This window comes from Aphanomyces astaci (assembly GCF_000520075.1).
Source record: "Aphanomyces astaci strain APO3 unplaced genomic scaffold supercont1.64, whole genome shotgun sequence".
Classification (NCBI taxonomy): Eukaryota; Oomycota; class Saprolegniomycetes; order Saprolegniales; family Verrucalvaceae; genus Aphanomyces; species Aphanomyces astaci.
The window spans coordinates 212572-225438 of NW_009798327.1; the positions used below are offsets into that span (position 1 = coordinate 212572).

General features: G+C 53.0%; 6 protein-coding genes across 6 annotated transcripts; 4 read left to right on the forward strand and 2 right to left on the reverse strand.

Annotated features, from left to right (window-relative positions):
• The first annotated feature begins 160 nt into the window (after positions 1-160).
• Positions 161-4862, forward strand: H257_14957 (hypothetical protein). The gene has a single exon (XM_009842904.1). It carries the CDS (start codon positions 185-187, stop codon positions 4691-4693), a length of 4509 nt encoding a protein of 1502 aa, XP_009841206.1. The 5' UTR covers positions 161-184; the 3' UTR covers positions 4694-4862.
• An 852-nt stretch (positions 4863-5714) lies between these two features.
• H257_14958 (hypothetical protein) lies at positions 5715-7634 on the reverse strand. The gene is made up of 4 exons (XM_009842905.1): positions 6774-7634; positions 6532-6725; positions 6254-6483; positions 5715-6204 (listed from the first exon to the last, which is right to left on the reverse strand). The coding sequence occupies exons 1-4, from the start codon at positions 6774-6776 to the stop codon at positions 5828-5830; spliced, it is 804 nt and encodes a 267-aa protein (XP_009841207.1). The 5' UTR covers positions 6777-7634; the 3' UTR covers positions 5715-5827.
• On the forward strand, positions 7059-7586 carry H257_14959 (hypothetical protein; the record flags this gene model as incomplete). Its single annotated transcript, XM_009842906.1, has 1 exon — positions 7059-7586. The coding sequence occupies one exon, from the start codon at positions 7059-7061 to the stop codon at positions 7584-7586; it is 528 nt and encodes a 175-aa protein (XP_009841208.1).
• Positions 7635-7695: 61 nt separating the features above from the next.
• On the forward strand, positions 7696-8471 carry H257_14960 (hypothetical protein). The gene has a single exon (XM_009842907.1). It carries the CDS (start codon positions 7750-7752, stop codon positions 8389-8391), a length of 642 nt encoding a protein of 213 aa, XP_009841209.1. The 5' UTR covers positions 7696-7749; the 3' UTR covers positions 8392-8471.
• A 1239-nt stretch (positions 8472-9710) lies between these two features.
• On the reverse strand, positions 9711-11148 carry H257_14961 (hypothetical protein). The gene has a single exon (XM_009842908.1). The coding sequence runs from the start codon at positions 10453-10455 to the stop codon at positions 10090-10092; it is 366 nt and encodes a 121-aa protein (XP_009841210.1). The 5' UTR covers positions 10456-11148; the 3' UTR covers positions 9711-10089.
• Positions 11149-11780: 632 nt separating this feature from the next.
• Positions 11781-12736, forward strand: H257_14962 (hypothetical protein). The gene has a single exon (XM_009842909.1). It carries the CDS (start codon positions 12137-12139, stop codon positions 12611-12613), a length of 477 nt encoding a protein of 158 aa, XP_009841211.1. The 5' UTR covers positions 11781-12136; the 3' UTR covers positions 12614-12736.
• The last annotated feature ends 131 nt before the right edge of the window (positions 12737-12867 follow it).

Sequence of the window (12867 nt, forward strand, 5' to 3'; positions counted from 1 at the left end):
TGTTTAACTGAAAATGCTGTTACTTCGTTTCCTCTGGAACATCTGATTGGCTATTAAGCTGTCGTTCTTTATTTCAGCCAATCAAAGCTCACGATGTCGAAGAAATCCGGAAAGGTTATCCGGTCATGTCGATTGTTCGTACCTTCCAGTTCATTTCCCTTTGGACGACGTCGGCGAAAGAACGATGGAGAGCTACTCTTTATGCTTGGCGGTCCTATATCACCACGTCAAGTCGAAGCATGGACGTGTATCGATTACAGACGCGGAAACGTTGATGTCCAAGGCCAACGCTAAGGTGATGTCTGACGCCGGTGGAGTCCGGCAACTTGTGGAGCGGTATGGAGCTCATGCGCCGCTGCCGCTGAAATTTGTCGCGTCCCGCTCGTGCATTGAGTTCAAAGACACCGCTGCTGCTATGATAGCTTTGGCTAAAGCAGTGCAAGCGTATCCGAAGACACCGAGCCAAGGTTTACTCGGCAACTTTCGGAAACAACACCCGCAATATGCGTTCATGTGGACGAACAAGGCGTTGGCGTCTTGCAAACCCTTCATCGATCTCCATGGGTCCTCGATCTCTGGATCGTTCTTGTGGGATGGCGATGTTCAGGTGAACAATGTCCTTCCGCAGATTCTTCGTTGGGTTCCGAATGCACCCCCCGCACCGTCACCGTCGGCGGCATCGTCAAATGCAATCGTATACGTCAACTCGCTATCCCATGGCAAACAAGTGTTTGAGCTCTTGAGTGCCTCAACCGTGTTGTTCATCGACCTCGAAGGCGACCTGGAACCCAACGGCCGCATCAGTTTGCTCCAAGTTTCAGGCAGCCACGACCCCCCGACAGTGTACCTCGTCGACACGCTAACCTGTCCCTCCATTCTTCGGGACTCTCAAGTCAAGCGCGTGTTATCTGCGGCGCTAGTGGTGTTACACGACGCCCGCCGCGACACCGCCGCCCTGCGAGGGCAGTTCCAGATCGTCCTTTCCTCCATCTTCGACACCCAAGTGGCCCATCAGCTCCTCGAGGGCAACCATACCCTCATGGCGGGTCTCAATCTTGTATTGTCGTTGTACGCGAACGTCACAAACACCATGAAGACCCAGGTCGTGCACCGGGAAGGGCTGTGGGAGCAACGTCCACTGCCGCCGCTATTGATCGAGTATGCCGCCCAAGACGTGGTGCACCTTCCTGTCGCCTATCGAGCGATGAAGGCCCGCATGACAGACGCCATGTACACAGCATGCTTGGACCAGTCCAAGGCCAGAGCGACGACTGGCGCCACGTCCTCCGCCGCCATCCGACGCACCCTCCTCCAAGTGTCCACGTATCTACTCCAAGCCGGGGGGTATATCCACCTAAGCACCTCCAGTGCCTTGTACGCAAAGTTCCCCGCACTCCATGTCCTCAAAGGTCGCGGCACATTGAGTGACTTCTTCCACACGTATGGTCCCCTCGTAACCCCATCGATTGTCATCGTCAACGACAAGCTCATGCTGCAAACCATGGACACGGCGGCAGCCATGACCCATTTGGCGGCGTTCCTTCGCCTCAACGGCGGCAAGGTGGCAGCGGCGTCGCTCACCGACTTTTACAAGGCGTACCCTGGCGTGCAAGCTGTATTGAAACCCTCCAAGAACTCGAGTCCTGTCGCGTTTATCAAGCGACACGGGGCGAAGGGGACCCCCCCCATCGTCGTGCAAGGCGCGTCCACGCTCGTCTTGAAATCTGCGTCCCCCACTCCGTCTCCCCGTCGTCGTCCAATCGACAGCGGGGGCGAACCAATCTCCCCCGCCCAACTGATCAAAACCTATGGACGTCGATTCGCCCAAGACAAATGGGGCGTCGCGGTCACACATGACGCCACGTTTGCAAATGTGCTAACTGTGCACGTCCCAGCAATCCAAACGTTTGTGCTCACCAACCAATCAACCGAGGTCGTGTCTCTGCGACGCTGTTTTCGAGTGGCCACGCCATCATCGTCTTCTGCGGCAAAGTCGCCGTTCCGACTCACAAACGTCGGCCCGATGACGTTGGCGCCATTTGGGGGATCCATCTCGGTGGCATGTCGCTTCCTGTCCAACATACCCGGGCGGTTCCACGGCGTGGTCGCGTTTGAGTTTGAATCTGCGACGAGAACGCTGTTTGTGATTGGTCGGGTGTTCGAGGGCGTGGATTGTGTGGATGCCGCCATGGATGCTGAGACGCGGCAGTTGATCCAACAAGGAACATCGCGTCGACAGAAGAAACGGCATCCCAAACAACTGCACTTTGCCCCACCCGCGTACAGCCACACGGCATCTCGCAACGGCGACATGGCGGGGTTTGCCGTCCCCCTCGGTCGGCATGCGCTGCCAGCGTCATGGAGTACTAGCGCCATGGACACGGACGACTTGACGTTGACAATGTCAAACCACACTCGTCGATTCCAAGACTTGTTGTACCGGGAAGAGCAAGAATTGCTTCGACAACAACGCGAGTATGACATGGAGCATGCGACGTTGCACAGGAAGACCCCCGTGTTGTTCGAGTTGGCCGTCCCCGGGCTCGCGGAAGGACGCCCGTCGTTGGTCGCTGGCGACAAAGTGCTCATTCGGCACTCCTCCTCCTCGTCATCGCCGACGTTTCAAGGCACGATCACCCAGGTCCGTCTGGATGGGATCTACATTGCGATGCCGGCTGCGTTTTCACGATCTTCCGCGGGGCCGTTGTTCAATGTTCGCTTTGTGTCATCGCGCACATCCACACGACTCGAACACCAAGGACTCCACGCCGTGTCGGCCGATATGCACACGGCCATGCTGTTTCCATCGACAGAGCAATTGATGGTCGGGCGACAAGGGTATCACAAACCCTCCTCACCGACGTCGTCGTCTCTAGCACCAAGTCACACGACCGACCTTTGCTTTTCCCGCCCAATCAACCCCGAGCAAGACCTCGCCATCCGCGACATCCACGCCCTGGTGCTGTCGTCACGACGACGACGCGCCACTTGCAGCGAAGAAGGCGACGGCGTCCTCCTGCCGTACCTGTTGTTTGGGCCTCCTGGTACGGGGAAAACCGTCACGATCGTCGAGGCCATCATACAATTGCTTCGATCCCCGCTGACGAAGAAATCGTCCAGTTCGATGCACATTTTAGTCTGCGCGCCGTCGAATGCTGCCGCGGACAATGTCGTGGCCTGCCTGGCGACTCAAGTATCCGCGGACAACACCATGCGGCGTGTGATGGCGTTCAGTCGGCGGGTCCAAGATACCCCCGCGTCCGTGCTGCCCTTCACGACAATCACGTGCGATGGTGAGTCCACTTCGTTTGTGCAGCCGTCACTCGACGAGCTCAACACGACGTCGGTGCTTGTTACGACGATTGCAACGGGCGCGAAACTGTTCAATTGGGGCGTCCAGCGGGGGTTCTTTGACTTGATTGTGTTTGACGAAGCTGCCCAAGCGACGGAACCGGCCGTGGTCGCGGTGGTCGGCCCCCTCGCGACCCGTGACACTGTCGTCGTGCTAGCGGGCGACCCCAAACAGTTGGGGCCCGTGGTCAAGTCGACGTACGGCGTACGGTTTGGCCTTGGCAAGTCGTTGATGGAGCGTCTGTTGCCAGTGTATGAAGAAGCAGCCGCCGCCGTTGGCCATCACCCCCCCCCACCAACTACCAAACACAGTAGCCCGTGGAGTACAAAGCTCGTGCGCAACTACCGGTCGCATCCGGATATTCTCGCCGTGCCCAATGTTCAGTTTTACGACGGCGACCTCGTACCAAGTGCGCCGACGTCAGTGACGCACTCGCTGTTGACGTGGCCGCATCTGCCCAACCCAAGTGTGCCGTTGGTGTTTCACGGTGTCGCAGGCGGCGAAGTTCAAACCAACGACTCGCCGTCGTGGTTCAACCCGCATGAGCTACAGATCGTGCTCGAGTACGTTGAGAAGCTGCTCGCGTATCAAGTGCTTCCCGCAGACATTGGCGTCATCACGCCGTACGCCAAGCAGCGCCAGAAACTGCAGGAAACGTTCCGTCGACGCGGCGTCCCGTCGGGGGTACTCGTCGGCAGCGTCGAGCAGTTTCAGGGCGGTGAGCGTCGGGTGATTGTGATTTCGACCGTGCGCAGCGCCGCGGGGTACTTTGAAGACGACTCCAAGTTCCAGCTCGGGTTTGTCGCCCATCCGAAGCGCTTCAACGTGGCCGTGACCCGTGCCCAGGCGATGCTGATTGTCGTGGGTAACCCCGCGGTGCTCGAGACGTCGCCAGACTGGAAGGCATTCTTGGGGTATTGCATGGCGCGACGGGTGTGTCGGGGGGTACTTCCGACATGTCACGATGAGGAGAAGGATGAGTGGGAACACGTCGGCAGTGACGACGACGACGAGTTTGTCCATGAGCACGACTTGCTGGACCTAGCCGTCGCCTTGCAGCATGACATGGAGCGGACAGCGGAAGCCCAGCGACGCGAGAGAGAGGCGCAGTACGCGGCGTGGCGGGCGGACAAGGAAGCAAGACATGTGGCGGAGCGCAAGCGGGTCGAGCAAATGGAGATTCAGGACTATGCACGTCATGCGATGGCCTTGGAGGCGGCCGAAGAAATCTACCGCCGACAAGACATACAACGACAAGCGGAGCTCCACCGAGCTGACCAAGAGTTCCGACGCCAACAGCGCCAAGACAATCACAACAACGCGGAATGCATCATCTCGTAGAACATGTGCTGTGATGGTCGATGGCAAAGTCGTCACCTGAGGGACATGAAGTGGTTCACAATCGAACACCTTTTTATCATATGAGTGTATACAGGACTTCAAAAATCAAAAGTAAAAGCTGAATTACTGTATCGTCGAATAGGCCGAATCCCGTTTAACCAACAGTCGCCGTGTTTATTACTATGTAGTACGAAGTACTACAAGTATACGTACTTGGAATTATTTATATGGCTTTCAAATATCCGTGATGGTATCATGTGTCATCCAAACGTCATCCAACATTAATATTAGGTCATATCCTAATTAGTATAGATGAGAGTAAATTCTAGGTCATTGTATACAGGCCTCGTCTGGGAGCGGCACGGCCTACGGCCTACCTGCCGCTGCCCGACAAGAAGAAAAGATAGATCATTCGGTAAAGTGAGAAGCTTAGATCCGCGCTCTCGTACGGCCGCGCTTGCGCAGACGGCCTCCCGGGCGCTCGGGGCCAACGTAAGGCTTGGTCACTACTTTAGGTTTCATCCCACAACTTCATCCAATTTCATCCAATAAAGAGATTTCGCAATCGTCGGTTATTTGTTCGCGTTCAGCTCACGCAACGACAACGGCAGCGGCAACGACACATATTTTATGATTTCGCAACAGCATATTTCCATCAAAAAATACGAATAAATTATCCGGATATTGGATCATCTTTGGGCACACGACGAAATGAACGAACAGCACTGGTGGTGTCAGGCAGCCATTTTGCGGTCATATGCATCAATTGTAGACAGGTTTTGTCCGGAATTTGATTATAGAGGTTTTTTCGCCTGAGCGGAAAGAGAACGATATCGTTCATTGCGAAATCTCCTTAATGTCATCCAAATTTCATCCTTGCTTTTAATTCAACAATTATATTATATTAACCATAGTATCCAAGGTTGGTATTAATATTCATTCAATGCTGTCCCGTAAGTCTCAAGTACAATATGTACTACAGTCCAAGTACAAATAGTACAATATGTACTACAGTAGTATGGGTACTGGTACTGTACATACATACATGTATTGTCTTGGCAACAACAACAACTTGCTCAAGGTGATTATCCTGTACTGTACACAATGAATACCGGAGGAATAGGGATGGCATGACTATTTGACATCGTGCGTTGCATGCACGTAGGCATCAAGGCTCGTGTCAGCACCGCCCTTACTCGTGGCGGGTGATGTGGACAATAGCCCGACGCGATCGTCATGCATAATTTTTTGAGGGAGGTGGGCAACGGCAGTGGATGTTGTTGGGAAGATGAAGAAAAGTGCCAACTGTAGCGATCCAAGGGCGATATTGACAGCATTCGGGTACGTGATGAACGCATCATCTCGGATAATGCCAGTGAGGCACCAAGCTCCGCTGCTGACCCATGTCGCGACAATCAGTTTGCGTGGTAGATGCGCCACACTTCGCGTCCGAAGTACCTCGACAATCGCGGACAAGGGTGAAACGACCATGATGGCCGAGCAAGTAATTGCTAGGACAAGCCAACGTGAGTTCTTTGTAACGTTTGCTGATCATCGTACCGATGATGCCAACGTTTTCCAGTCGAGTAGCCATTGGGGACGAGAAGCACGCTGCATACAAGTACACGGATAAGATCCATACTCCTTCGACGGCGAAGTATCGATGGAGGAGGCCCTTCGTAGTCGCGTGGTGGTAGTACACGACCAAGTACCCGACGACACAAGTGATAGATACTACGTTGGTGAAGATGAGTGGAAAGAAGTTTCGAAGGAGGATGCTGTACAAAAGCCTAGGAGCAAGAATGTGTCACTGGTGATTTCAAAATGTTGCGTTGTACCACATTGACGAGCTAAGCAACATGCTGAGCAGCGGAATCACCGAGACATGGCCAGTCGACTTGGTGACGTGGATCTCCTTGATCGAAGCATACGGACTCGACACCATGTAAAACGATGACGCACTTGCAATCACTTGCACTGCCGTGGCTAGACTTTCTGCGAGCATCATCGTGTGCGTGAAAAGAACTTCTCGCTACAGTGGAAGTTCAACTTGGAACTATAAATAAACACACACACATACCATTGTTCATCTCGATGGCAAGGATCGTTCCATGCATCTGAACGATCGCCGCTGTAGCCGCGTATGCTGTCGGTCGTCGTCTTCTGCAGCAGTCGAATTGAAAAATGACGTGGACGAGCTCCGACAAACTCAGTTTTGCCTTGGGTTTGTATGCTTTGCAGAGGTTTCGAAAAAAATATACAAACTTCAAGATAAATACTTCACTTGCGCGCGCAATCCTAGCGCACTTTTGGTTTTGCGCCGCTGCCGGCACGTCGGATGATGCTTGATCAACTCGCAGCCACCATGCCGCGGTCGTCGCATGGTTATGATGAGTACAAGTTCCGCGAAGAATTCCTACCGCCGGACCTTGTCATTGTGATCGCGGACATGGAATCCTTCATCAACCGCATCAACCCCGAAGAGCAGTACAGTGGAGACCTCGGGTTTCTCTCGACTCCGTGTATTCCCAGAAGTCGGTTGTGCATGTGGATCCGCGAGTATGGCGTCGCTGGGATAGCGCGAGTGTACATGCACCGCCCTTACCTTCTCAACGAAGACTTTGTCATCTACTTTGCGTACACCGGCCGGGTGGATATCCTTCAGTTCCTACACGACAAAGGCATGTACTTATCAACGTTTGCGATGGTCGCAGCGGCAGCACGTGGACATTTGGATGTCGTGATGTTTCTCTCTGATGTGTCGTATTGGCACGAGCTTGCGCGGGTTCGAGCGTCGTACCAGGGCCACGTCGACATTGTCGAGTACTTGGAGACGTACGAGTACATGCACAACTTGTCGAACGAGTTCACCTGCGTCCTCCAGCCCATTTGACGACTCATTAACCATAAGGATAAGTACATTTTTCAAGCTTCATGTCCTTTTGCAGCTTTTCCAGTGTAACCGTCATGGCAGCCTGGCTTGGTCATCATGTAGCCATGTGATCAACCGTCAACGGTTTGTCCAACTTCACTTCTCGCCCACACTGCACACTCGAATGAATTCCCCCAGCATCACGCCTGGCAAAGCCGTGCCGTCAAACGGCGTGTCCATTTTCATTCAGCGCCTCGTCGCGCTCCTCGAGGCCGGACCCCACGACATTGTGGGCTGGGCCGACGACGGGCAATCGTTTGTGATCTACCAGCCGACTCTATTTGCCGCCAACGTGCTTCCTGTCTATTACGGCCATCGCAAGTTTCCTACGTTTCTGCGCATGCTAAACTTCTACGGCTTCCATCGATGCCGAAGTAAACACGTCGAGTTCAGCCACTTGACGTTCCAGCGAGGGAATGACGCAGGCCAGATGATGATCCGGCGGCGTTTCAAGCAAGAGCTTGACAACGACGACCGTGAGATTGTCGAAGACATTGAAGAGACGATTCTGGGCATCACAAGACATCTCGAACGAGAACGACGGCTGGACGACATGGTGTTGCGCGAGTACTTGGACGTCCTGTTGCGGACGCCGCAGCCGTCCGAACAGGCACTTCTACCGTCGCCACCAATCTCGTCGAGTTACCATTCTCCATGCTCGATTCCTCGGCCTACAGTAGCGACAACATGCGCGACTCCCGCGTTCAAGATGACCACCGCCGTCGGCCAATTTCCGTCCGCCATTTTCGAATTTCCATCGTCGTGATACACCATCCTCCAGGATATACCACTGTAGTAATTCTATTTTACTGTTAATCCTGCAGTGTATTTTAAAAATGAAGTTTAATTGCTTTTACAAATTTTATGTATAACGACCTCATGTTTTTTAAATTCGTGTGAATTCATACGAAGTCTGTGGGCTTCGCCTATAGCAAGAGTAGTACACCTGACACGTTGTCGATAACGTGTGATTATGCCAAAAGCAATAAAACTCACCAAGCCTGTCGCGGCCCCAACTTGTCCACGCGTGAGAAATCTACAGGAATGTCTGGACATGAGGGGCAATGGAACGTCGGTGGCATTGTCTTAAAGCATTCAGAAACGCTCCTAAATATATCTCGGGGAGAATGAACTACAGTACCGACGGGCTAACTGTGTATCGCGCCTCTCTGCGACATGATGGTAGTGATACTGATGGAAATATTAACTTTCACGGGCTATGCATTACTACTCCTGTTTTTAGAACTAGGTCAGTCTGTACCATACTCCGAAGTCCTATTTTGTTCATCATATCCCGAAGGATATTCATTATTCAGGGTGGTTTTGACCAAGCGGGGTTCGTAATCGGACTGAGTCGTAACACGAGTCGTCCTCCAGAAGTCCTCGCGCCTTGCCTTCATGGTCCAATTTCCCCCATCGAAGCAACTATATAGATAGAGGAGGACGTGATGACATGTTCATAATCATGGCATCTCTTTCGTGTGATAGGTCGACCGAACCACAAATGCCTGTGATTGGTCGTGTCAAATTTGGGTCTTGCTCGACTTCGTCCTATATACCTGGAGTACTGTACTGTACTATTGAATGTTATGCACGTATAGTCCATTGAAAGCCCAAGAAAGTGATGCGAGTAGTACACCAGACGGCAAGTGTATGCACGTACTATACGTCGCAGCACTTCCCCTTGCGCAAGATCTCGTCAATCAAAAGCCTCCACTTCGTTCGTCGATGCTTTGTGCCGGTACATATGTACCGTACAGTGTACAGTAAACTATGCGGGGTTCATAACACGTGCAGTAAAAACTCGCTGCCTCAGGCATTTGGGACACAGGATGGGGGACACAGTATACAAATTGGAAGGTATATTTCTTTAGATTTTTGTACACGACATACAAATCGCAATGTATAGATATTGGAGGATTTCTGTTACCCAAAGATAGATCTGATTCCTAATTTCGTCGTGACATCCAGATGCCGTCCCTCCTCGTCGGGTATAGAAACGGCGTCCGACAACGAAAGAAACGCGATTGCCTGCGTGTCTGTAGCACCTTTGCTTGCAACCAACTGCCCATTTCTGGATTTTCGGTCCAACCATGCACGCGCCTACTAGTACCACGCCGGCCGCCGCCGCCGTGGGTGCCGCCAGTACAACACGGTTACATGCAAACCCGCCTTCTTCATCCCTGCAGGTGCCGCTGTCGATCCGACAGGGCGTACGACAACAGATCGCGCTGCTCCTCCGACAACGCTGCCAAGCGTCCCCAGAACACCTGTCCAAGGTGGCTGCACGCATTGACCACAAACTCGTCCAATTCGCGTCGTCTATTGCTGCCTACCAAGATATCCACACGCTTCCACATCGGGTCCACGACAGCGTTCGCGACTTGTACGGTAGCGTGCAAAAGCGTCGTCGCCCCAGTGACGTTGTAGACCTCACCCATCCATATCACTCCCAGCAGCAGCATCAGCACGTTCCCCGGGCGACGCCGACTATTGCATCCCTTCCTTCCCTCCTTCCCACGTTGTCGCATTCGTCCTCCTTGTCCTCACTGGCGTCGTCGACTTCAACGACCTCGTCATCGTCCGTACAACCCATCGCGCGACCACCATCACTATCCGAGGTGTTGGTACCCGCCAACTTGTCGCGATCGTACGCTCGTCGAACGAAGGATGCGCCGATCGCTGTCACGTCCACAAACGGCGTCATTCCCATGTCGCAGTTGTGCATCCCCGTGTCGAGCGAGAAGGACCGCCTCACCCTCGTGTTGAGTCTAGACACACTTGGGAACATGTTGTCGGGGCAGTGCCCTTTCCCTCCAGGGTTCACCATGGTGGAAACATTGACGTTGACCAGCCCTTGTCCATCGAGTACAGGAGCAATGCTGTCGCCGTCCGCGATCTGCCATGCCTTCGCCAAGTGCCTGGAAACCGGTGCGTGCAAGAACCTAAAGTCCCTCACCGTCTCGGGTCTGTTCCGCGATCACTTTTCGTCAAACAACGAACATCCGCTGCGCACGGTCTTCCATGCGCTATCCCAAGGCGCATGTCCCCATCTCACCGAGTTCCATTGCGCTGCCAACGGACTCCAGGACTACGGCGCCACGGCCATGAGTCTGTGGCTCGCGAATGCCGCGCCCAAGATGCAAGTGCTGGTGCTGTCCGACAACAACATTGCCGACGCCGGCATGATGTCGCTGGCGTGGGCATTTTCCCACTCGAACGCGTCCTTGACGACGCTCCGACTGGGCCAGAACGCCCTTGCCGACCGCAGCGCCGGCGCCCTCGCCGCCGTCTTCAAGTCGCGCGGGTTCGACGCCCTGGAAGTGCTGGACCTCCATCGGAATGCGATCAAAGCGCCAGGCGCCAAGTGTCTGCTGCAGGTCCTGCGCATGCCCACGGACGTGCCTCGCAAACTGCGCGAGATCAACATCGACGCCACCGCCCTGCGACCCACGCGCACGGCTTAGTACACATAGACACACGACTCCACCTAACTATTTATCGACCCACCTATTTTAGACTACTTCCTCTGTTCCAGGTTACGTAAAATTCGCATATTCCAAGTTGCTGGCGACATTTGCATTTCATTGGCTGTAATTCTTCAATTTCTATCAATATCGAACATTTATAACATTTCATTGGCTTACAATTGCTTTAAGCGCTGATTATAAACCAATGTTTTGCGAAAATTCATGCATTTCCCTTTCAAAGTAAATGTCGGCAGTAACCTGGAACAGAGGAAGTATATTTTTTGGTTTGAAAAATGGTTTTTGACTGTACAGTGAGTGTAGTTTCGCCCTATCGTTGGAGTATAAAAATGATGTTGCGGTATAAAAATACCATCGCCATACAGTACTTTAGGCTATTTCAATGCCCCGAGTACTGTATTGGTTTTAGGCGTGGAAATAAATATTTATACCTGTTAATAGTATTAATATTTCAAATCTTGTACTATTAAAATAGTAGTAACGTTACACAACTTGAAATACCTTCCGCCGTATCGTTACAGTAGTAAGCAATCTTACAGTGTATTAATAATACTATAGTACAGTAGTAGTAATACTAATATGAGTTGGATGCTCCAACCCCATTTCTCGAACTTCCTCTTTTTGCCATGCAGCAACGGAATAGTATGCATAAACCTGTCACACATTATGGCGCGCAAGACCCAGTAGCGCAGTAGTAGTATTAGTAGTTACTAGTATACTATTGAACCTTTGCCTTGTCTACCTACCTGCATCCTCCTGCATGAACTCACGGACCGCGGTTCGAATGTCGGCCAAGATTGGAGGCACTGGCAACGTGGTCACAGACCCACTCGTGTCGTACATGGCTCGAACGGGCACGACCAGCTTGACTACATCTACGGACAAGTAACAACTAGTACTCAGTAGTAATAACCATCAACTCTTACTTGTGACAAAAGCTGCGTCCCACGTTGCCGACTCTTCCCAGCAAGGTGCGGTGAATTGCACGGGAATGTGCAGCCGCCGACATGCGTTCAAAACAAGATGCCGAGAGCTTCCGTGCAAAATATCGTCGTGGTCGGCGGCGGTGAACAGAGTGCCCTGCCTCCACACGAAGAAGTTGGTGATGAGACCTTCCAGGAGCTCGGTGCGCGGCGTCGTGTCCGCATTGGTGGTGGTGCGGCGTTGCAAGATCACTTCCCCAAACGGCTCCTTGAGACCCACAGAGGTGGCAAAGCTGCGCGCATACTCTTCGATTGGAACGCGGTCTTGGATCCATTGGACGTGCTTGATGTGCGCGCGGGCCCGTGGCGCACCATGGACGAGCACATCGATGGGCAACACGTCGCCCTTGTCGTCCAGTCGAAGTCTAGGCATCTTGTACACGTGAATGAGAAAGCTGTTGTCGGCGCAGAGGACAGTGACCATCCACGTCGCTGTCGAGTCGCTCGGGGCATGGCTGCGCACGCCATCAACGATCTGCTTATGCAGCCCTTCCACCTGGCTGTCCAAAACCCCTAGGCGGCGGTAATGGAATTCCCACAGGTGAATGTGCTCGCCCGTCACTCGCATGCATGTGTACGCGCCACCAGTGTGCCATCGTGCCGACGTCAAGAACTCGCGCGGGGTGGCCATCCTCTGCGATAATTAACCGGATACGGATAATACTCTTGAGTGAACAACCGCTCTATTATCCGGAATTACGTCAGGCATTCGGATAACATCACCATATCCGGATAACATCAACAGAAATAGAGCAGGTTTCACTGTCAAAG